This window comes from Phasianus colchicus, chromosome Z (genome assembly GCF_987193195.1).
Source record: "Phasianus colchicus chromosome Z, bPhaCol1.hap1.1, whole genome shotgun sequence".
Lineage (NCBI taxonomy): Eukaryota > Metazoa > Chordata > Aves > Galliformes > Phasianidae > Phasianus > Phasianus colchicus.
The window spans coordinates 92,329,392-92,353,920 of NC_143476.1; the positions used below are offsets into that span (position 1 = coordinate 92,329,392).

A 24,529-nucleotide genomic window follows, 5' to 3' on the forward strand; every position below is an offset into this window, starting at 1 on the left:
TCAGCTTTCCGCTCGCTTTCACTTTCACTTCCCCCTTCCCTTCCCTTTTCATTCCCACTTCCCCTTCCACCTTCCCACCCACTTCCTCTTCCACTTTTCCTTCCACCTTCCCTCCCACTTCCACTTCCACTTTTCCTTCCACTTCCACTTCCACCTTCAACTTCCCCTTCACTTCTACTTTCGCTTTCACTTCCCCCTTCCCTTTCACTTCCCCCTTCCCTCCCACTTCCACTTTTCCATTTACTTCCACTTCCTCTTCCACCTTCATCTTTCCATTCACTTTCGCTTTCACTTTCACTTCCCCCTTCCCTTCCCTTTCATTCCCCTTTCCCTCCCACTTCCCCTTCCACCTTCCCTCCCACTTCCACTTCCCCATTTACTTCCACTTCCACTTCCCCTTCCACTTCCACCTTCAGCTTTCCATTCGCTTTCGCTTTCACTTCCCCCTTCTCTCCCCTTTTCATTTCCCCTTCCCTCCCCCTTCCACCTTCCTGCCCACTTCCCCCTTCCACTTTCTCTTTTACTTCCACTTCCTGTTTTACTTCCCCTTCCACCTTCAGCTTTCCCTTCAGTTTCGCTTTCGCTTTCACTTCTCCCTTCCCTTCCCCTTTTTATTCCCCCTTCCCTCCCCCTTCCCCTTCCACCTTCCTGCCCACTTCCCCTCCCACTTCCACCTTCCCTCCCACTTCCACTTCCCCTTCCACTTCCTCTTTTATTTCCCCTTCCACCTTCAGCTTTCCCTTCAGTTTCGCTTTCGCTTTCACTTCCCCCTTCCTTTCCCCTTTTTATTCACCCTTCCCTCCCACTTCCCCTTCCACCTTCCCACCCACTTCCCCTCCCACTTCCGCCTTCCCACCTACTTCCATTTCCCCTTCCACTTCCACCTTCAGCTTTCACTTCCACTTTCACTTCCCCCTTCCCTTCCCTTTCATTCCCCTTTCCCTCCCACTTCCCCTTCCACCTTCCCTCCCACTTCCACTTCCCCATTTACTTCCACTTCCACTTCCCCTTCCACTTCCACCTTCAGCTTTCCATTCGCTTTCGCTTTCACTTCCCCCTTCTCTCCCCTTTTCATTTCCCCTTCCCTCCCCCTTCCCCTTCCACCTTCCTGCCCACTTCCCCCTTCCACTTTCTCTTTTACTTCCACTTCCTGTTTTACTTCCCCTTCCACCTTCAGCTTTCCCTTCAGTTTCGCTTTCGCTTTCACTTCTCCCTTCCCTTCCCCTTTTTATTCCCCCTTCCCTCCCCCTTCCCCTTCCACCTTCCTGCCCACTTCCCCTCCCACTTCCACCTTCCCCTCCCACTTCCACCTTCCCCTTCCACTTCCACTTCCCCTTCCACTTCCTCTTTTACTTCCACTTCCTCTTTTACTTCCCCTTCCACCTTCAGCTTTCCCTTCAGTTTCGCTTTCGCTTTCACTTCTCCCTTCCTTTCCCCTTTTCATTCCCCCTTCCCTCCCCCTTCCCCTTCCACCTGCCCGCCCGCTTCCCCTCCCACTTCCGCTTCCCCTCCCACTTCCGCTTCCCCTTCCTCTTCCCCCTTCTCCATTTCCTTCCCCTTACTCACAATAATGCCCCGGATGCAGAGGGGGATGATGTTGCAGGTGACCGTTCTGATGATGAGGGATGGCGGAAGGATACGCAGCACCTCGACTTCCGCTCCAACCTCCGTTTCCTCCGCTATCTACAGACAGGAAATAAACAAGGAAACTTCCGCCCTAACCGGAAATACTTCCGCCATTCCTCCAATAAGTTCAGCCAAGGTGGATATCCCAGTTCTCAAGGGGTTTTTTAAGGGATATCAATAGGATTTTGGGGATATCAATGGGATTTCGGGATATCAATAGGATTTTGGGGATATGAATGGGGTTTTAGGATCCTAATAGGGACCCTAATAGGATTTGGGGACACCTATGGGATTTGGGAACTCTAACAGGGACAGTAATAGGATACTGAGAACCCCAATGGGATATTGGGGATATTAATGGGATTTTGGGGTATTAATGGGATTTTGGGATCTTAATAGGGATCCTAATAGGATATGGGGACCCTAATAGGGATCCTAATGGGATAAGTGGATCCTAATAGGATATGGGAACCCTAATAGGGATGCTAATAGGATATAGAGAACCCCAATGGGATATTGGGGATATCAGTGGGATTTTGGAATATCAATGGGACTTTGGGATCCTAATAGGGACCCTAATAGGATATGGGGACCCTAATAGGGATCCTAATGGGTTATAGGGTCCCCTATGGGATTTGGGAACCCAATAGGGACGCGAATAGGATATAGGGAGCTCCAATGGGATATTGGGAATATGAATGGGATTTGGGGATACCTATGGGATTTTGGGATCCTAATAGGGATCCTAATAGGATATGGAGACCCTAATAGGGACCCTAATGGGTTATAGGGTCCCCTATGGGATTTGGGAACCCAATAGGGACGCGAATAGGATATAGGACACCCCAATGGGATATTGGGAATATGAATGGGATTTGGGGATAGCTATGGGATTTTGGGATCCTAATAGGGATCCTAACAGGATATGGGGACCCTAATAGGATATGGGGACTCTAATAGGGATCCTAATGGGTTATAGGGTCCCCTATGGGATTTGGGAACTCTAACAGGGACAGTAATAGGATATGGAGAACCCCAATGAGATATTGGGGGTATTAATGGGATTTTGGAGTATTAATGGGATTTTGGGATCTTAATAGGGATCCTAATAGGATATGGGGACCCTAATAGGGATCCTAATGGGATAAGTGGACCCTAATAGGATATGGGAACCCTAATAGGGATGCTAATAGGATATAGCGAACCCCAATGGGATATTGGGGATATCAGTGGGATTTTGGAATATCAATGGGATTTTGGGACCCTAATAGGGATCCTAATAGGATATGGGGACCCTAATAGGGACCCTAATGGATTATAGGGTCCCCTATGGGATTTGGGACCCCAATAGGGACGCGAATAGGATATAGGGAGCTCCAATGGGATATTGGGAATATGAATGGGATTTGGGGATACCTATGGGATTTTGGGATCCTAATAGGATATGGAGACCTTAATAGGATATGGGGGCCCCAATAGGGATCCTAATGGGTTATAGGGTCCCCTATGGGATTTGGGGACCCCAATAAGGACACTAATGGGATACGTGGACCCGAATGGGAATATTGGGGATATCAATGGGATTTTGGGATATCAATGGGATTTTGGGATCCTAATCGGGACCCTAATAGGATATGGGGACCCCAATAGGGATCCTAATGGGTTATAGGGTCCCCTATGGGATTTGAGAACCCAATAGGGACGCGAATAGGATATAGGAGACCCCAATGGGATATTGGGAATATGAATGGGATTTGGGGATACCTATGGGATTTTGGGATCCTAATAGGGATCCTAATAGGATATGGAGACCTTAATAGGATATGGGGGCCCCAATAGGGATCCTAATGGGTTATAGGGTCCCCTATGGGATTTGGGGACCCCAATAAGGACACTAATGGGATACGTGGACCCGAATGGGAATATTGGGGATATCAATGGGATTTTGGGATATCAATGGGATTTTGGGATCCTAATCGGGACCCTAATAGGATATGGGGACCCCAATAGGGATCCTAATGGGTTATAGGGTCCCCTATGGGATTTGAGAACCCAATAGGGACGCGAATAGGATATAGGAGACCCCAATGGGATATTGGGAATATGAATGGGATTTGGGGATAGCTATGGGATTTTGGGATCCTAATAGGGATCCTAATAAAATATGGGGACCCTAATAGGATTTGGGGACACCTATGGGATTTGGGAACTCTAACAGGGACAGTAATAGGATATGGAGAACCCCAATGGGATATTGGGGGTATTAATGGGATTTTGGAGTATTAATGGGATTTTGGGATCTTAATAGGGATCCTAATAGGATATGGGGACCCTAATAGGGATCCTAATGGGATAAGTGGACCCTAATAGGATATGGGAACCCTAATAGGGATGCGAATAGGATATAGGAGACCCCAATGGGATATTGGGGATATCAATGGGATTTTGGGATCCTAATAGGGATCCTAATGGATATGGGGACCTTAATAGGATATGGGGACCCCAATAGGGACCCTAATGGGTTATAGGGTCCCCTATGGGATTTGGGGACCCCAATAGCGACACAATAGGATACGGAGAACCCCAATGGGATATTAGGGATATCAATGGGATTTGGGGATATTAATGGGATTTTGGGATATTAATGGGATCTCACTGTGGTGATACGTTGCCGGTTGAGCCGTGAAACCGTTTTGAGCCGCCGCCGCTGCCGCCGCCGCCGCCGCCGCCGCTTGAGGTCCAGGAGCCAATGGGAGGAGAGCATCGCTGTGGCTGCCAGGTAGGACGCTTGGGGGTTGGCCTGGGAGGATGAAAAGATCATAGAGTGGCTGCCAGAGAGGCTGGTTTGGATCATAGAGTTTTGAATAGATGGGTCGTTATTAAAGAAAAACAGCCATTTTGGATTGGAGGACCTGGGTGACAGTGGTGACTTTTGATCGTAGAGTTTTGGCTATAGTGATCATTCTTGACCATAGAGTTTTGGTTAGAGCGGCCGTCTTAGAGTGGCCATTTTGGATTGGAGGTCTTGTGTTACACTGGTGATTCTTGATCATAGAGTTTAGGCTAGAGCGGCCGTCTTAGGGTGGCCATTTTGGATTGGAGGTCCTGGCTACATTGGTGGTTTTGATCATAGAGTTTTGGCTAGAGCAGCCATTTTGGGATGGCCATTTTGGATTGGAGGTCTTGCGTTACACTGGTGATTCTTAATCATAGAGTTTAGGCTAGAGCGGCCATTTAGAGTGGCCATTTTGGATTGGAGGTCCTGGCTACATTGGTGGTTTTGATCATAGAGTTTTGGTTAGAGCGGCAATTTTGCGGTGGCCATTTTGGATTGGAGGTCTTGTGTCACACTGATGATTCTTGGTCATAGAGTTTTGGCTAGAGCGGCCGTCTTAGAATGGCCATTTTGGATTGGAGGTCCTGGCTACATTGGTGGTTTTGATCATAGAGTTTTGGTTAGAGCGGCAATTTTGCGGTGGCCATTTTGGATTGGAGGTCTTGTGTCACACTGATGATTCTTGGTCATAGAGTTTAGGCTAGAGCGGCCGTCTTAGAGTGGCCATTTTGGATTGGAGGTCCTGGCTACATTGGTGGTTTTTGATCATAGAGTTTTGGCTAGACTAGCCGTTTTGCGTTGGCCATTTTGGATTGGAGGTCCTACCCCAGAGTGGTGATTCTTGACCATAGAGTTTTGCCTAGAGCGGCCGTCTTAGAGTGGCCATTTTGGATTGGAGGTCCTGTGCTAGAATGATGAGTTCTGACCATAGAGTTTTGGCTAGAGCGACCGTCTTAGAGTGGCCATTTTGGATTGGAGGTCCTGTGCTAGAATGATGAGTTCTGACCATAGAGTTTTGGCTAGAGCGGCCATTTTGGGGTGGCCATTTTGGATTGGAGGTCCTGTGCTAAAGTGGTGACTTTTGACCATAGAGTTTTGGCTAGAGCGGCCGTTTTGGGGTGGCCATTATGGATTGGAGGTCCTGGAGACTTACTGATGAAATAATTAATGGCTTAATTAAATCCTTAGGATTATTGATGGGATAATTAATGGGAATAATGGGATTATTGATGGATTAATAGGATTACTAATGGACTAATTATTGGGGGAGTTAATGAGATTATTGATGAGATTAATGGGACTATTCATAGCATTAATAAGATTATTAGCACTAATAACAATGAATTAATGAGATTATCGATAGACCAATCTAATTATCAAACAATTTTTGGGTTATTAATACAGCAAAGGGGCTCCTAATAATCTGATGAGTTTATTAATGGGTTAATTAGATTAATGATGCGATTAACGATGAGGTTAATGATGGGATTGATGGGATTAATGATTAATGGCATTATTAACTCACACGATTCTTAATGACTTAATAATTAACAAATGAATGGTCGGATTAATGATGGATTGATGAGATTAGTGATAAATTAATGAGATTATTGATGGACTAATGGAGTAATTAATAGGATTATTGATGGATTAATGCATTATTAATGGAATGACTGATGGAATTAATGAGGGATTGATGGAATTAATGATGGATTAATGGGATAATTGATGGGATTAATGAAGGATTGATGGGATTATTGATTGATTAATGGGATTAGTCATTAGTTGATGCAATAATTAACAGGATTATTGACGGGGTTGATAAGATTAGTGATTAATTGGATGATTAATGAGATTAGTGAGGGATTGATGGGATTAACAATTAATTAATGGGATTATTGATGGGATTATTGATAGACTAATAGGATTATTGACCAATTAATGGGATTATTGATGAATAGAATAATTAATGACATTATTGATGAGATTGATGAGATTAGTGATTGATTAGATGATTGATAAGATTAATGAGGGATTGATGAGATTATTAATCGATTAACGGGATGATTAATGAGATTATTGATTGATTAATGCAATGATGGTATTAATGAGGGATTGATAACATTAACGACTAATTAATGAGATGATTGATGGGATTACTGATAGACTGATAAGATTATTGATTAATTACTGGGATTATTGATGGGGTTGATCAGATTAGTGATTAATTGGATGATTGATGGGATTAATGAGGAATTGATGAGATTATTGATTGATTAATGGGCTGATTGATGGGGTTAGTGAAAGATTGATGGCATTATTGATTAAGTAACGGGTTTATTAATGAGATTAATAAGGTATCGATGGGATTATTGACTGATTATTGTGATTATTGGTGTGCTAATGGAATAATTAATGGGATTATTGATGGGATTGATGAGATTGGAGGTCAATTAATGGAATGACTGATGTGATTAATGAGGGATTGATGGGATTTTTGACTAATTAATGGGATTATTGATGGACTGATGGAGTAATTAATGGGATTATTGATGAGATTATTGATTAATGGGATGATTAATGGGATTATTGATTGATGGGATTATTGATTGATGGGATTACTGATTGATTAATTTAATGATTGATGGGATTATTGGTTGATTAATGCGATGATTGATGGGATTAATGAGGGATTGATGGGATTAATGATTAATCAGATTATTGATGGGATTATTGATAGACTGAAGGGATTATTGATGGGATTAATGAGATTAGTGACTGATTAATGAAATAATAGATGTGATTAGCGAGGGATTAATGAGATTATCGATTGATTAAGGGGACTATTGATGGATTGATGAAGTAATTAGTGGCATTATTGATCTAATTAATGGGATTACTGCTGTATCAATGAGATTATTAATGCATTAATGGGATTATTGATGGATTAAGGAAATTATTGATGGATTAATGAGATTACTGATGAATCAATGGATCATTGATGAATCAATGAGATAATTAATGGATTAAGCAGATTATTGGTGGGATTATTGACTGATTAATGGGATTATTAATGGGATTATTGGTTGATTAACGGGTTTATTGATGGGATTATTGACAGACTGATGGGATTACTGATTGATTAATGGGATTATTGATGCACTGGCAGGATAATTAACGGGATTATTGATCTAATTAATGGGATTACTAATGAATCATTGAGATTATTGATGGATTAATGGGATTATTGATGGATTAATGGGATTATTGATGGACTGGCAGAATAATTAAAGGCATTACTGATCTAATTAATAGGATTACTGGTGGACTAATGGGATTATTGATGGATTAATGAGATTATTGTTAAATAAATTGGATTATTGATAGATTAAGGCAATTATTGATAGATTAATGAGCTTATTGCCAAGATAACTGACAAATCAATGGCATTCCTGATCAATTAACAAGATAATCAATCAAATAAAACCTTTCTAAACCCAATTAAGTAACAAAAGATGCCCAGGGCGGCCATCTTGGAACTCACTGGTAGACGCCACAGGGATAGAAGGGAAATTAGGCTAATTAATGGCATTGCTGACGAGCTGATGGGACGATTGATGGGATTAATGAGGGATTAATGAGGGATCGATGGGATTATTGGTTGATTAATGGGATTATTGATGGGATTAATGAGGAATCGATGGGATTATTGGTTGATTAATGGGATGATTGATGGGATTATTGACTGATTAATGGGATTATTGACTAATTGGATGATTGGTGAGATTATTGATGGATTGATGGGATTATTGATTGATTTATAGGATTATTGATGAACTGATGGAATAATTAAGGGCATTATTGATGGGATCGATAGAATTATTTATTGATTAATGGGTTTATTGATGAGATTAATGATGGACTAACGCCATTAATGATTGATTAATAGGATGACTCATAGGATTAATGAGAGATTGATAAGATTATGGATTGCTTAATGGGATTATTGATGAACTGACGAAATAATTAGTGGCATTATTGATCTAATTAATGGGTTTACTGCTGTATCAATGAGATTATTGATAGATTAATGAAAATATTGATAGATTAATGGGATTATTGATAGATTAATGGGATTATTGATGGATTAATGGGATTATTGATGGATTAATGGGATTATTGATGGATTAATGGGATTACTGACGTATTAATGCGATTATTGCTGAGATAACTGACAAATCAACGGCATTCCCGAACAATTAATAAGATAATCAATCAAATAAAGCCTTTCTAAACCCAATTAAGTAACAAAAGATGCCCAGGGCGGCCATCTTGGAACTCACTGGTAGACGCCACAGGGATAGAAGGGAAATTAGGCTAATTAATGGCATTGCTGACGAGCTGATGGGACGATTGATGGGATTGATGAGGGATTAATGAGGGATCGATGGGATTATTGGTTGATTAATGGGATGATTGATGGGATTAATGAGGGATCGATGGGATTATTGGTTGATTAATGGGATGATTGGTGAGATTATTGATGGATTGATGGGATTATTGATTGATTTATAGGATTATTGATGAACTGATTGAATAATTAAGGGCATTATTGATGGGACTGATAGAATTATTGATTGATTAATGGGTTTATTGATGAGATTAATGATGGACTGACGCCATTAATGATTGATTAATGGGATGACTCACAGGATTAATGAGAGATTGATAAGATTATGGATTGCTTAATGGGATTATTGATGAACTGACGAAATAATTAGTGGCATTATTGATCTAATTAATGGGTTTACTGCTGTATCAATAAGATTATTGATGAATTAATGGGATTATTGACGAATTAATAGGATTGTTGATGAATTAATGGGATTATTGATGGATTAATGCGATTATTGATGGAATGATGAGATTATTGCTGAGATAACTGACAAATCAACGGCATTCCCGAACAATTAATAAGATAATCAATCAAATAAAGCCTTTCTAAACCCAATTAAGTAACAAAAGATGCCCAGGGCGGCCATCTTGGAACTCACTGGTAGACGCCACAGGGATAGAAGGGAAATTAGGCTAATTAATGGCATTGCTGACGAGCTGATGGGACGATTGATGGGATTGATGAGGGATTAATGAGGGATCGATGGGATTATTGGTTGATTAATGGGATGATTGATGGGATTATTGACTGATTAATGGGATTATTGATTAATTGGATGATTGGTGAGATTATTGATGGATTGATGGGATTATTGATTGATTTATAGGATTATTGATGAACTGATTGAATAATTAAGGGCATTATTGATGGGACTGATAGAATTATTGATTGATTAATGGGTTTATTGATGAGATTAATGATGGACTGACGCCATTAATGATTGATTAATGGGATGACTCACAGGATTAATGAGAGATTGATAAGATTATGGATTGCTTAATGGGATTATTGATGAACTGACGAAATAATTAGTGGCATTATTGATCTAATTAATGGGTTTACTGCTGTATCAATAAGATTATTGATGAATTAATGGGATTATTGATGGATTAATAGGATTATTGATGAATTAATGGGATTATTGATGGATTAATGGGATTATTGATGGATTAATGGGATTATTGATGGATTAATGGGATTACTGACGTATTAATGCGATTATTGCTGAGATAACTGACAAATCAACGGCATTCCCGAACAATTAATAAGATAATCAATCAAATAAAGCCTTTCTAAACCCAATTAAGTAACAAAAGATGCCCAGGGCGGCCATCTTGGAACTCACTGGTAGACGCCACAGGGATAGAAGGGAAATTAGCAGCTCCAGCTTCCGTGGGAGCGTTGTAAGCTTCGTTAGGAGCTCGAGAACTCGGCGGATGTTGGATGGTTTGAACCGAATGGCCGTCAGAAGAAGAAATAGAAGCCTGACCTTCGTAATCAGTCACGTATTCATCCTTCACCAATAAACTGGACGGGGCTCCACCCCAAAAAACACAACAAAAAAACCCCAAAAAATCACACAAACTCACGCAGGAATCTTTAAACCCCGGGAAAACGTCTCAAAAACTCCCTTTTTTACCCCAAAATCCTGAGTTCAACCCACCAAAATCCACCCCAACCCACCTAAAAACGGCAAAATCGTCCTTAAATGTCATTAATTAACCCCAAATCCACCAGTTTTAATTCCAGAAATGCTCAAATCGACACCAGATTGTATTTTTTATCAGCCAAATCCTTGATTTTATACCCAAAAACTTTGTATTCTACCCCAAAATCCCCCAATTTTATCCCAGAAACCCCAAATTTTCCCCCAAAACCCCAAATTTTCCCCCAAAATCCCCTAAAAATCCCAAATTCTGACCCCAAAACCCCAAATTCACCCCAAAATCCCCTTTTTTCCCCCACAAAAAACCGCATTCCATCCCCTCAAAAACCCCATTCCATCCCCAGCCCATTTTTGCCCGAAAAACCCCAATTTTCACCCCAAAAACCCCAAATTTTGACCCCAAAGCCCAAATTTCCCCCCCAAAATCCCCAAATTTTCCCCCAAAATCCCCTAAAAATCCCAAATTCTGACCCCAAAACCCCAAATTTGACCCCAAATCCCCCAATTTTCCCCCATAATACTCCAAACTTTCCCCCAAATCCCCCAATTTTCCCCCATAATACTCCAAACTTGACCCCAAATCCCCCAATTTTCCCCCATAATACTCCAAACTTTCCCCCAAATCCCCCACTTTTCCCCCATAATACTCCAAACTTTCCCCCAAATCCCCCAATTTTCCCCCATAATACTCCAAACTTGACCCCAAATCCCCCAATTTTCCCCCATAATACTCCAAACTTGACCCCAAATCCCCCAACTTTCCCCCATAATACTCCAAATTTGACGCCAAATCCCCCAATTTTCCCCCATAATACTCCAAATTTGACCCCAAATCCCCCAATTTTCCCCCATAATACTCCAAACTTGACCCCAAATCCCCCACTTTTCCCCCATAATACTCCAAACTTTCCCCCAAATCCCCCAATTTACCCCAAATCCACCAAAATACCCCAAATTTTATCCCAAATTTTACACCAAATCCCTCAATTCTCCCCCAAAATACCCAAATTTAATCCCACAATACCCCAGTTTTACCTCCAAATTCCCTTTACCCCAAATCCCTCAATTTGACACCATAATACCCAAATTTTACCCCATAATACCCAAATTCTACCCCAAATGCCCCCATTTTACCCAAAAAACCCAAATTTTACCCCAAATCCCCCCAAACAGCCCAAATTTTATCCCAAATCCCCCGATTCTCCCCCAAAATACCCAAATTTAATCCCATAATACCCCAAGTTTTACCCCAAATCCCTCACGTTTTATCCCAAATACCCCAATTTGACCCCAAATCCACTGAAATACCCCAAATTTTCCCCCAAATCCTCCAATTCTCCCCAAAACACCAAAATTTAATCCCATAATACCCCAATTTTATACCCACATCCCCCAGTTCTACCCTACAATACCCCAAATTTGACTCCAAATGCCCCAAATTTTTCCTCAAAATCCCCTCAAACCCCAAATTCCACCCCAAAAACCCCAAATTCACCCCAAAATCCCCTTTTTTCCCCCCAAAAAACCCATTCCATCCCCTCAAAAACCCCATTCCATCCCCAGCCCATTTTTGCCCTAAAAACCCCAATTTTCACCCCCAAAAAATGAAATTTTCTCCCCAAAACCCCAAATTTCCCCCCAAAATCCCCCCAAAACCCCAAATTCTGACCCCAAAACCCCAAATTTGACCCCAAAATCCCCTTTTTTTTCCCCAAAAAAACTCCGTTCCATCCCGATCTCATTTTTAATCCTAAAAACCCCAATTTTCACCCGAAAAACCCCCAAATTTTCCCCCAAAACCCCAAATTTTCCCCCAAAATCCCCTAAAAATCCCAAATTCTGACCCCAAAAACCCCAAATTCACCCCAAAATCCCCTTTTTCCCCCCTAAAAAAGCCCCATTTGATCCCCATCTCATTTTTGCCCTAAAAACCCCAATTTTTCCCCCAAAAACCCCAAATTTCCCCCCAAAACCCCAAATTTTCCCCCAAAATCCCCTAAAAATCCCAAATTCTGACCCCAAAACCCCAAATTCCACCCCAAAAACTCCAAATTCACCCCCAAATCCCCTTTTTTCCCCCAAGAAAACCCCATTCCATCCCCTCAAAAACCCCATTCCATCCCCAGCCCATTTTTGCTCTAAAAACCCCAATTTTCTCCCCAAAAACCCCAAATTTTCCCCCAAAATTCCAAATTCTCCCCCAAAATCCCCTCAAAACCCCAAATTCTGACCCCAGAACCCCAAATTTGACCCCAAAATCCCCTTTTTTCCCCCAAAAAACCCCATTCCATCCCCTCAAAAACCCCATTCCATCCACTGCCCATTTTTGCCCTAAAAATCCCAATTTTCACCCCAAAAACCCCAAATTTTCCCCCAAAGCCCAGATTTCCCCCCCAAAACCCCAAAATTTTCCCCCAAAATCCCCTCAAAACCCCAAATTCTGACCCCCAAACCCCGAATTTGACCCCAAAATCCCCTTTTTCCCCCCGAAATCCGCATTCGATCCCCATCTCATTTTTACCCTAAAAATCCCAAATTTTCCCCCAAAATTCCAAATTCTCCCCCAAAATCCCCTAAAAATCCCAAATTCTGACCCCAAAACCCCAAATTCACCCCAAAATCCCCTTTTTTCCCCCGAAAAAACCCATTCGATCCCCTCAAAAACCCCATTCCATCCCCAGCCCATTTTTGCCCTAAAAACCCCAATTTTCACCCCAAAAACCCCAAATTTCCCCCAAAACCCCCAAATTCTCCCCAAAATCCCCTAAAAATCCCAAATTCTGACCCCAAAAACCCCAAATTCACCCCAAAATCCCCTTTTTTCAGCCCAAAAAAACGCATTCGATCCCCGTCTCATTTTTGCCCTAAAAACCCCAATTTTCACCCCAAAAACCCCAAATTCTCCCCCAAAATCCCCTCAAAACCCCAAATTCTGACCCCAAAACCCCAAATTTGACCCCAAAATCCCCTTTTTCTTCCCCAAAAAAACCCATTTGATCCCCATCTCATTTTTGCCCTAAAAACCCCAATTTTCCCCCCAAAAACCCCAAATTTTCCCCAAAAACCCCAAATTTTCCCCCAAAATCCCCTAAAAATCCCAAATTCTGACCCCAAAACCCCAAATTCCACCCCAAATACCCCAAATTCACCCCAAAATCCCCTTTTTTCCCCCAAGAAAACCCCATTCCATCCCCTCAAAAACCCCATTCCATCCCCAGCCCATTTTTGCTCTAAAAACCCCAATTTTCTCCCCAAAAACCCCAAATTTTCCCCCAAAATTCCAAATTCTCCCCCAAAATCCCCTAAAAATCCCAAATTCTGACCCCAAAACCCCAAATTCACCCCAAAATCCCCTTTTTTCCCCCAAAAAAAACCCCATTCCATCCCCTCAAAAACCCCATTCCATCCTCCGCCCATTTTTGCCCTAAAAATCCCAATTTTCACCCCAAAAACCCCAAAATTTCCCCCAAAACCCCAAATTTCTCCCCAAAATCCCCTAAAAATCCCAAATTCTGACCCCAAAACCCCAAATTTGACCCCAAAATCCCCTTTTTCCCCCCTAAAAAAGCCCTATTCCATCCCCCGCCCATTTTTGCCCTAAAAATCCCAATTTTCACCCCAAAAACCCCAAATTTTCCCCCAAAATTCCAAATTCTCCCCCAAAATCCCCTAAAAATCCCAAATTCTGACCCCAAAACCCCAAATTCACCCCAAAATCCCCTTTTTTCCCCCCAAAAAAACCCCATTCCATCCCCTCAAAAACCCCATTCCATCCTCCGCCCATTTTTGCCCTAAAAATCCCAATTTTCACCCCAAAAACCCCAAATTTTCCCCCAAAACCCCAAATTTTCCCCCAAAATCCCCTAAAAATCCCAAATTCTGACCCCAAAGCGCAAATTTGACCCCAAAACCCCCTTTCCCCCCCCCAAAAAGCCCCATTCGATCCCCATCTAATTTTTGCCCTAAAAATCCCAATTTTCACCCCAAAAACCCCAAATTTTCCCCCAAAACCCCAAATTCTCCCCCAAAATCCCCTCAAAACCCCAAATTCCACCCTAAAAACCCCAAATTCACCCCAAAATCCCCTTTTTCCCCCCTAAAAAAGCCCTATTCGATCCCGATCTCATTTTTGCCCTAAAAACCCCAATTTTCACCCCAAAAACCCCAAATTTTCCCCAAAAATTCCAAATTCTCCCCCAAAATCCCCTAAAAATCCCAAGTTCTGACCCCAAAAACCCCAAATCCGACCCCAAAATCCCCTTTTTTCCCCAAAAAAAACCCATTCCATCCCCTCAAAAACCCCATTCCATCCCCAGCCCATTTTTGCTCTAAAAATCCCAATTTTCACCCCAAAAACCACAAATTTTCCCCCAAAACCCGAAATTTTCCCCCCAAAACCCCCAAATTCTCCCCCAAAATCCCCTAAAAATCCCAAATTCTGACCCCAAAACCCCAAATTTGACCCCAAAATCTCCTTTTTCCCCCCAAAAAAGCCGCATTCCATCCCCATCTCATTTTTGCCCTAAAAACCCCAATTTTCACCCCAAAAACCCCAAATTTTCCCCCAAAATTCCAAATTCTCCCCCAAAATCCCCTAAAAATCCCAAATTCTGACCCCAAAACCCCAAATTCACCCCAAAATCCCCTTTTTTCCCCCCAAAAAACCCCCATTCCATCCCCTCAAAAACCCCATTCCATCCCCCGCCCATTTTTGCCCTAAAAATCCCAATTTTCACCCCAAAAACCCCAAATTTTCCCCCAAAACCCAAAATTTTCCCCCCAGAACCCCAAATTCTCCCCCAAAATCCCCTCAAAACCCCAAATTCCACCCTAAAAACCCCAAATTTGACCCCAAAATCCCCTTTTTCCCCCCTAAAAAAGCCCGATTCGATCCCGATCTCATTTTTGCCCTAAAAACCCCAATTTTCACCCCAAAAAACCCAAATTTTCCCCCAAACCCCAAAATTTTCCCCCAAAATCCCCTAAAAATCCCAAATTCTGACCCCAAAACCCCAAATTTGACCCCGAAATCCCCTTTTTTCCCCCCAAAAAACCCCATTCCATCCCCTCAAAAACCCCATTCCATCCCCAGCCCATTTTTGCTCTAAAAACCCCAATTTTCACCCCAAAAACCCCAGATTTTCCCCCAAAGCCCAGATTTCCCCCCCAAAACCCCAAAATTTTCCCCCAAAATCCCCTCAAAACCCCAAATTCCACCCTAAAAACCCCAAATTTGACCCCCAAATCCCTTTTTCCCCCAAAAAAACTCCGTTCCATCCCCATCTCATTTTTGCCCTAAAAACCCCAATTTTCACCCCAAAACCCCAAATTTTCCCCCAAAATCCCCTAAAAATCCCAAATTCTGACCCCAAAACCCCAAATTCCACCCCAAAAACCCTAAATTCTCCCCAAAATCTTCTTTTTTTCCCCAAAAAACCCCAATTCCATCCCCTCAAAAACCCCATTCCATCCTCCGCCCATTTTTGCCCTAAAAATCCCAATTTTCACCCCAAAAACCCCAAAATTTCCCCCAAAACCCCAAATTTTCCCCCAAAATCCCCTAAAAATCCCAAATTCTGACCCCAAAACCCCAACTTTGACCCCAAAATCCCCTTTTTCCCCCCTAAAAAAGCCCTATTCGATCCCGATCTCATTTTTGCCCTAAAAATCCCAATTTTCACCCCAAAAACCCCCAAATTTTCCCCCCAAAACCCCAAATTCTCCCCCAAAATCCCCTAAAAATCCCAAATTCTGACCCCAAAACCCCAACTTTGACCCCAAAATCCCCTTTTTCCCCCCTAAAAAAGCCCTATTCGATCCCGATCTCATTTTTGCCCTAAAAATCCCAATTTTCACCCCAAAAACCCCAAATTTTCCCCCAAAACCCCAAATTTTCCCCAAAATCCCCTAAAAATCCCAAATTCTGACCCCAAAACCCCAAATTCACCCCCAAATCCCCTTTTTTCCCCCCAAAAAACCCCATTCCATCCCCTCAAAAACCCCATTCCATTCTCCTCCCATTTTTGCCCTAAAAACCCCAATTTTCACCCCCAAAACCCCAAATTTTCTCCCTAAACCCAAAATTTTCCCCCAAATCCCCTCAAAACCCCAAATCCCACCCCAAAAACCCCGAATTCACCCCAAAATCCCATTTTTCCCCCAAAAAACCCCATTCCATCCCCTCAAAAACCCCATTCCATCCTCCGCCCATTTTTGCCCTAAAAATCCCAATTTTCACCCCAAAAACCCCAAAATTTCCCCCAAAACCCCAAATTTTCCCCCAAAATCCCCTAAAAATCCCAAATTCTGACCCCAAAACCCCAAATTTGACCCCAAAATCCCCTTTTTTCCCCAAAAAAACCCCATTAATTCCCCCCTCCCCCCCCATTACTCACCAGAGCTCTGTAGGGTCAGGCCTGAGAGATCTGGAATAGAGAACGTGATTATTAATGAGCTTATTAATAAGATTATTAGTGTATTAATGAGGTTATTAATAGGATTAAGGCGATTATTAACGAGATTCATAGGAGTACAGAAAGAATTAATAGGATTATTGAGGGATTAATAATAGAATTAATGGGATTATTAGAATTATTGATGGATTATTAGTGGGATTAATGGGATTATTAATGGATTAATGGGGTTATTAATGGGATTAGGAGAACTATTAGCAGAACTATTAGAAATTTAGATGGAATTAACAGTATTATTAGTGCATTAATAAGAAGATTAATGAGATTATTAACGGATTGAGGGAATTCTTGATGATTATTAATGGGATTCTTAACATTATTAATGGATTAATGGAGTTATTAATGAGGTTATTAGGAATTTAGATGGAATTAATGGGATTATTGGTGGATTAATGGGATTATTAACGATTAATGGGGCTATTAATGGGATTAATAGGATTATTAATAGGATTATTAGGAATTTAGATGGAATTAATGGGATTATTGGTGGATTAACGGGATTATTAATGATTAATGGGGCTATTAATGGGATTAATACGATTATTAATGGGATTATTAGGAATTTAGATGGAATTAATGGGATTATTGGTGGATTAATGGGATTATTAACGATTAATGGGGCTATTAATAGGATTAATACAATTATTAATGGGATTATTAGGAATTTAGATGGAATTAATGGGATTATTGGTGGATTAATGGGATTATTAACGATTAATGGGGCTATTAATGGTATTAATACGATTATTAATGGGATTATTAGGAATTTAGATGGAATTAATAGGATTATTGGGGGATTAATAATGAGATTTAATAGGATTATTAATGGATTAATAGGATTATTGGTGGATTATTAGTGAGATTAATGGGATTATTAATGGATTAATGGGGCTATTAATGGGATTATTAATGGGTTAATGGGGTTTTTGATGGGATTAATAGGAAAATCAATTTTTAATAAATTATTTTTAATAAATATTTTAAATAAATTATTAATAAATTATTAACAAACTATTAACGGACTATTAATAAAGTATTAAGTGATTATTAACAAATTATTAGTACATTATTAACATTATTAATGGGGCTGCCGATGGATTTAGCAAAATATCGGGGGGAATTAATCAATTATTAACTAATTATTAGCAGATTATTAATGCATTATTAACACATTATGTATAGATTATTAATAGACTATTAATGGACTATTAATGAACTATTAATGGATTATTAACAGATTATTAACGTTATTAACGGGGCTGCCGATGGATTTAGCAAAGTATTGGGGCGAATTAATTATTAATTGATTATTAACAGATTATCAACGGATTATTGATGGATTATTAACGAAGTATTAATGGACTATTCATGGCCTATTAACAGATTATTAATCTATTATTAACTGATTATGAACGTAATTAACACGGCTGTTGATGGATTTAGCAAAATATCGGGGGCAATTAATCAATTATTAACCCACTATTAATGCATTATTAACAGATTATTAATGTATTATTAACACACTATTAGTAGACTATTAATGGACTATTAACAAATTATTAATTGATTATTAGTATTATTAATGTGGCTACCGATGGATTTAGCAAAATATCGGGGCAATTAATCAATTATTAATCGATTATTGATGCATTATTAACGGATTATTAACGGGTTATTAATGGATTATTAATGGATTATTAACAGACTATTAATGGACTATTAATGAACTATTAATGGACTATTAACATTATTAATGAGCCTGCCGATGGATTTAGCAAAATATCGGGGGGAATTAATCGATTATTAATCGATTATTAATGGATTATTAACGTCTAATTGATAAATTATTAATGGACTATTAACAGACTATTAATGGACTATTAACAGCTTATTAACAGATTATTAAGATTACTAATGGGGCTGCCGATGGATTTAGCAAAGTATTGGGGTGAATTAATCGATTATTAATGGATTATTAATGGATTATTAACGCCTAATCGATAAATTATTAATGGACTATTAGCTGACTATTAACGGACTATTAATGGACTATTAACAGCTTATTAACAGCTTATTAAGATTATTAGCGGGGCTGCCGATGGATTTAGCAAAGTATTGGGGTGAATTAATCGATTATTAATGAATTATTAATGATTATTAACACCTAATTGATAAACTATTAATGGACTATTAACAGACAATTAACGGACTATTAATGGACTATTAACATCTTATTAAGATTATTAGCGGGGCTGCCGATGGATTTAGCAAAGTATCGGTGGTAATTAATCAATTCTTAATTGATTATTAGCTCATTATTAATGGCTTATTGATGGCTTGGGAGCCGGGTCGGCTGGAAAACGCGGAGCGGAATCGGAACGGAGCGGATCAATGGATTTCAATGGAGGCCAATGGATTTCAATGGATTTCAATGGATTTCAATGGGGGCCAATGGAAGACAATGGAAAACCCGGAGTGGAATCCAGGTGGGGTGGAATGGAAGGGGAACGAATGGGGGGTTTAATAGGGGATTTTTTAGGGGATTTTATGGGGGATTTTATGGGGTGATGAGGGATTTTATGGGGTGATGGGGGATTTTATGGGGTGATGGGGGATTGGTGGGGTAAGGGGGGGTTTTATGGGGGATTTTATGGGGTAATGGGCGATATTGTGGGGGATTTGGTGGGGTAAGGGGGGATTTTGTGGGGTAAAGGGGATTTGATGGGGGATTCTATGGGGTAATGGGGGATTTTATGGGGTAAGGGGGGATTTTATGGGGTAAAGGGGATTTTATGGGGGATTCTATGGGGTAATGGGGGATTTGATGGGGTAAGGGGGGATTTTGTGGGGTAAAGGGGATTTTATGGGGGATTCTATGGGGTAATGGGGCATTTTATGGGGTAAGGGGGATTTTATGGGGTATTTTATGGGGTAAGGGGGGATGTTATGGGGTAATGGGGGATTTAATGGGGTAAGGGGGGATTTTATGGGGTATTTTGTGGGGTAATGGGGGATTCTATGGGGTAATGGGGGATTTTATGGGGTAAGGGGGGATTTTATGGGGGATTCTATGGGATAAAGGGGGATTTTATGGGGTAAAGGGGATTTTATGGGGGATTCTATGGGATAAAGGGGGATTTTATGGGGTAATGGGGGGTTTTATGGGGGATTTTATGGGGTAAGGGGGGATTTTATGGGGGATTCTATGGGGTAAAGGGGGATTTTATGGGGTAATGGGGGGTTTTATGGGGTAAGGGGGGATTTTATAGGGGATTTTATGGGGTAATGGGGGTTATATAGGGGATTCTATGGGGTAAGGGGGGATTTTATGGGGGATTTTGTGGGGTAATGGGGGATTTTATGGGATAATGGGGGATTTTGTGGGGTAAGGGGGGATTTTATGGGGTATTTTGTGGGGTAATGGGGGATTCTATGGGGTAATGGGGGATTTTATGGGGTAAGGGGGGTTTTATGGGGGATTTTATGGGGTAATGGGGGATATTGTGGGGTAAGGGGGGATTTTATGGGGTATTTTATGGGGTAATGGGGGATTTAATGGGGTAAAGGGGATTTTATGGCGGATTCTATGGGATAAAGGGGGATTTTATGGGGTAAGGGGGGATTTTATGGGGTATTTTATGGGGTAAGGGGAGATTTTATGGGGTAAAGGGGATTTTATGGGGGATTCTATGGGGTAAAGGGGGATTTTATGGGGTAATGGGGGATTTTATGGGGTAATGAGAGATTTTATGGGGTAATGGGGGATTTTATGGGGTAATGGCGGATTTAATGGGGTAAGGGGGGATTTTATGGGGTATTTTATGGGGTAATGGGGGATTTTGTGGGGTAAAGGGGATTTTATGGGGGATTCTATGGGATAAAGGGGGATTTTATGGGGTAATGGCGGATTTTATGGGGGATTCTATGGGGTTATGGGGGATTTTATGGGGTAAAGGGGATTTTATGGCGGATTCTATGGGATGAAGGGGGATTTTATGGGGTAATGGGGGATTTTATGGGGGATTCTATGGGATAAGGGGGGATTTTATGGGGTAAGGGGGGATTTTATGGGGTATTTTGTGGGGTAATGGGGGATTTAATGGGGTAATGGGGGATTTAATGGGGTAAGGGGGGATTTTATGGGGTAATGAGGGATTTTATGGGGGATTCAATGGGAAATGGGGGATCCTATGGGGTAATAGGGGATTTAATGGGGTTATGGGGGATCCTCCGGGGGATTCTGTAAAGGTTCCTATGGGGTAATAGGGGATCCTATGGGGGATTCAATAGGGGATCCTATGGGGTAATGGGGGATCCTATGGGGGATCCTATGGGGGATTATATAGGGAACTTAATGGGGGATCCTATGGGGGATTCAATGGGGGATCCCATAGGGTAATAGAGGATCCTATAGGAAATCCTATGGGGGATCTTATGGGGTAATGGGGGATCCTATGGGGTAATGGGGGATCTTATGGGGGATCCTAAAGGGCAATGGGGGATTTAATGGGGGATTCAATGGGGGGGATCTTATGGGGTAATGGGGGATCCTATGGGGGATCCTATGGGGTAATGGGGGATGCAATGGGGGATCTTATGGGGTAATAGGGAATCCTATGGGGCATTGGGGGATTCTATGGGGTAATGGGGGATCCTATGGGGTAAGAGAGGATCCTATGGGGTAATGGGGGATCCTATGGGGTAATGGGGGATATTATGGGGCAATAGGGGATCCTATGGGGTAATGGGGGATCCTATGGGGTAACAGGGAATCCAATGGGGCAATAGGGGATCCTATGGGGTAATAGGGGATCCTATGGGGTAATGGGGGATCCTATGGGGTAATAGGGGATCCTATGGGGTAATGGGGGATCCTATGGGGGAATGTATGGGGTAATGCGGGATCCTATGGGGGATTCAATAGGGGATCCTATGGGGTAATAGGGGATTTGATGAGGTAATGGGGGATCCTATGGGGTAATGGGGGATCCTATGGGGGATTCAATGGGGTAATGGGGGATCCTGTGGGGGATTCAATAGGGGATCCTATGGGGGATGCAATGGGGGTCCTATGGGGTAATAGGGGATCCTATGGGGTAATAGGGAATCCTATGAGGCAATGGGGGATGTAATGGGGGATCCTATGGGGGATCCTATGGGGTCATAGGGGATCCTATGGGGTAATGGGGGATCCTATGGGGTAACACGGAATCCTATGGGGTAATGGGGGATCCTATGGGGGATCCTATGGGATAATGGGGGATCCTCTGGGATAACAGGGGATTCAATGGGGTAACAGGGAATCCTACGGGGCAATGGGGGATCCTATGGGGTAACGGAATCCTATGGGGTAATGGGGGATCCTATGGGGTAATGGGGGATTCAGTAGGGGATCCTATGGGGTAATGGGGGATCTTATGGGATAACGGGGAATCCTATGGGGTAATCGGGGATCCTATGGGACAATGGGGGATGCACTGGGATAACAGGGGATCCTATGGGGTAATGGGGGATCCTATGGGGTAATGGGGGATCCTATAGGGTCATAGGGGATCCTATGGGATATTCAATGGGGGATTTTATGGGGTAATGGGGGAACCTATGGGGTAATGGGGGATCCTATGGGGTAACAGGGAACTCAATGGGGGATTCAATAGGGGATCCTATGGGGTAACAGGGATTCCTATGGGGCAGTGGGGGATCCTATGGGATAATGGGGGATCCTATAGGATAACAGGGGATTCAATGGGGTACCAGGGAATGCTATGGGGTCATGGGGGATCCTATGGGGTAACGGGGGACTCAATGGGGGATTGAATAGCGGATCCTAAGGGGTAATGGGGGATCCTATGGGGTCATAGGGGATCCTATGGGGGATTCAATAGGGGATCTTATGGGGTAATGGGGGATCCTATGGGGTAATGGGGGATTCAATGGGGGATTCAATAGGGGATCCTATGGGGTAATGGGGGATCCTATAGGGGATTCAATGGGGGATCCTATGGAATAACAGGGAATCCTATGGGGTATTGGGGGATCCTATGGGGTAATGGGGGATTCAATGGGGTAACGGGGGACTCAATGGGGGATTCAATAGGGGATCCTATGGGGTAATGGGGGATCCTATGAGGCAATGGGGGATGTAATGGGGGATCCTATGGGGGATCCTATGGGGTCATAGGGGATCCAATGGGGGATTCAATAGGGGATCCTATGGGGTAATGGGGGATCCTATGGGGGATTCAATAGGGGATCCTATGGGGTAATGGGGGATCCTATAGGGGATTCAATGGGGGATCCTATGGGGTAATGGGGGATCCTATAGGGGATTCAATGGGGGATCCTATGGGGTAATGGGGGATCCTATAGGGGATTCAATAGGGGATCCTATGGGATAACAGGGAATCCTATAGGATAACAGGGGATCCTATGGGGTAAGAGGGAATCCTATGGGATAACAGGGGATCCTATGGGGCAATGGGGGATCCTATGGGGGATCCTATGGGGGATCCTGTGTGGTCATAGGGGATCCTACGGGGGATTCAATGGGGGATCCTATGGGATAACAGGGAATCCTATGGGATAACAGGGGATCCTATGGGATAACAGGGAATCCTATAGGATAACAAGAGATCCTATGGGGTTATGTGGGATCCTGCGTGGAAACAGCCAACAATGCAGCATCCACCACCTCACCACATCACCCAACACCCCCATATCCCCCCCCCCCCCAAAAAAAAAAAAACCCTCCTCACCGATTCCAGGCGAGACGACCCTCTCGTAATGATAAGGATTCACACAAACGCTGTCGCATTTCAAATCGAAAGCAAACTGGCAATACTTGACGTGCTTCAATTCATTCTTATGCAAATCCGGCCAACGCCACAACCGAGCGTAAATAACGTGAGGGAAACCTTTCCTACCGGCAACCTGTAACCTCCCGTCTAAAGTACGTTGAATCGTCACGCATTTACTCGGGTGAGCCCCGTTTGTCGTGATAGCCGTGATAAGGGAATCCAACTCGTCTTTTTTTTCTTTCAGTTTCTTCACCAAGCTTTCGATCGCCCGCTTGGCGAACGTCTCGCTTTCGCCGCCCTGCCGGTGACACATCAGGCTGTGGACGATGCTCAAGCACGCGTCGTTGCTGCTCGGTGGGTTCGATATCGACATGGTTGATGGAGGAGGTGAGAAACGCTATCGCGATTCAACGGGCGGCTCCGGGCCGCTCTCGCGTCCCGCCGACACGGCCGGACTTACGGCGCATGCGCGACATCCGGGGTATTCGGCGGTTACATCCGGGTGTGGGGGGCTGTGCGCATGCGCCACATCCGGGGATCCAAGGGTTACATCCGGGCACTGCAGGAAAGGCGCATGCGCAAACGCAAAGCACGAACACTACGCATGCGCAACATCCGGGAATCAGAGGAGGACATCCGGGTATTGAGGGCAGGGCGCATGCGTAGAGCCGGATG

At 42.6% G+C, this 24,529-nt stretch overlaps 1 protein-coding gene across 1 annotated transcript in view; it reads right to left on the bottom strand.

Annotated features, from left to right (window-relative positions):
• The window catches only part of SMAD4 (SMAD family member 4), a 40,147-nt gene extending 15,920 nt beyond the window's left edge, over positions 1–24,227 (bottom strand). Inside the window, exons 1-5 of the mRNA XM_090131517.1 lie at positions 23,813–24,227; positions 16,980–17,009; positions 10,264–10,455; positions 4,283–4,426; positions 1,567–1,683 (exon numbers count right to left, since the gene is read on the bottom strand). Coding sequence (XP_089987643.1) covers positions 1,567–1,683; positions 4,283–4,426; positions 10,264–10,455; positions 16,980–17,009; positions 23,813–24,227 — 898 coding nt within the window. The remainder of the gene's footprint in view (positions 1–1,566; positions 1,684–4,282; positions 4,427–10,263; positions 10,456–16,979; positions 17,010–23,812) is intronic.
• Between the last annotated feature and the right edge of the window lie 302 nt (positions 24,228–24,529).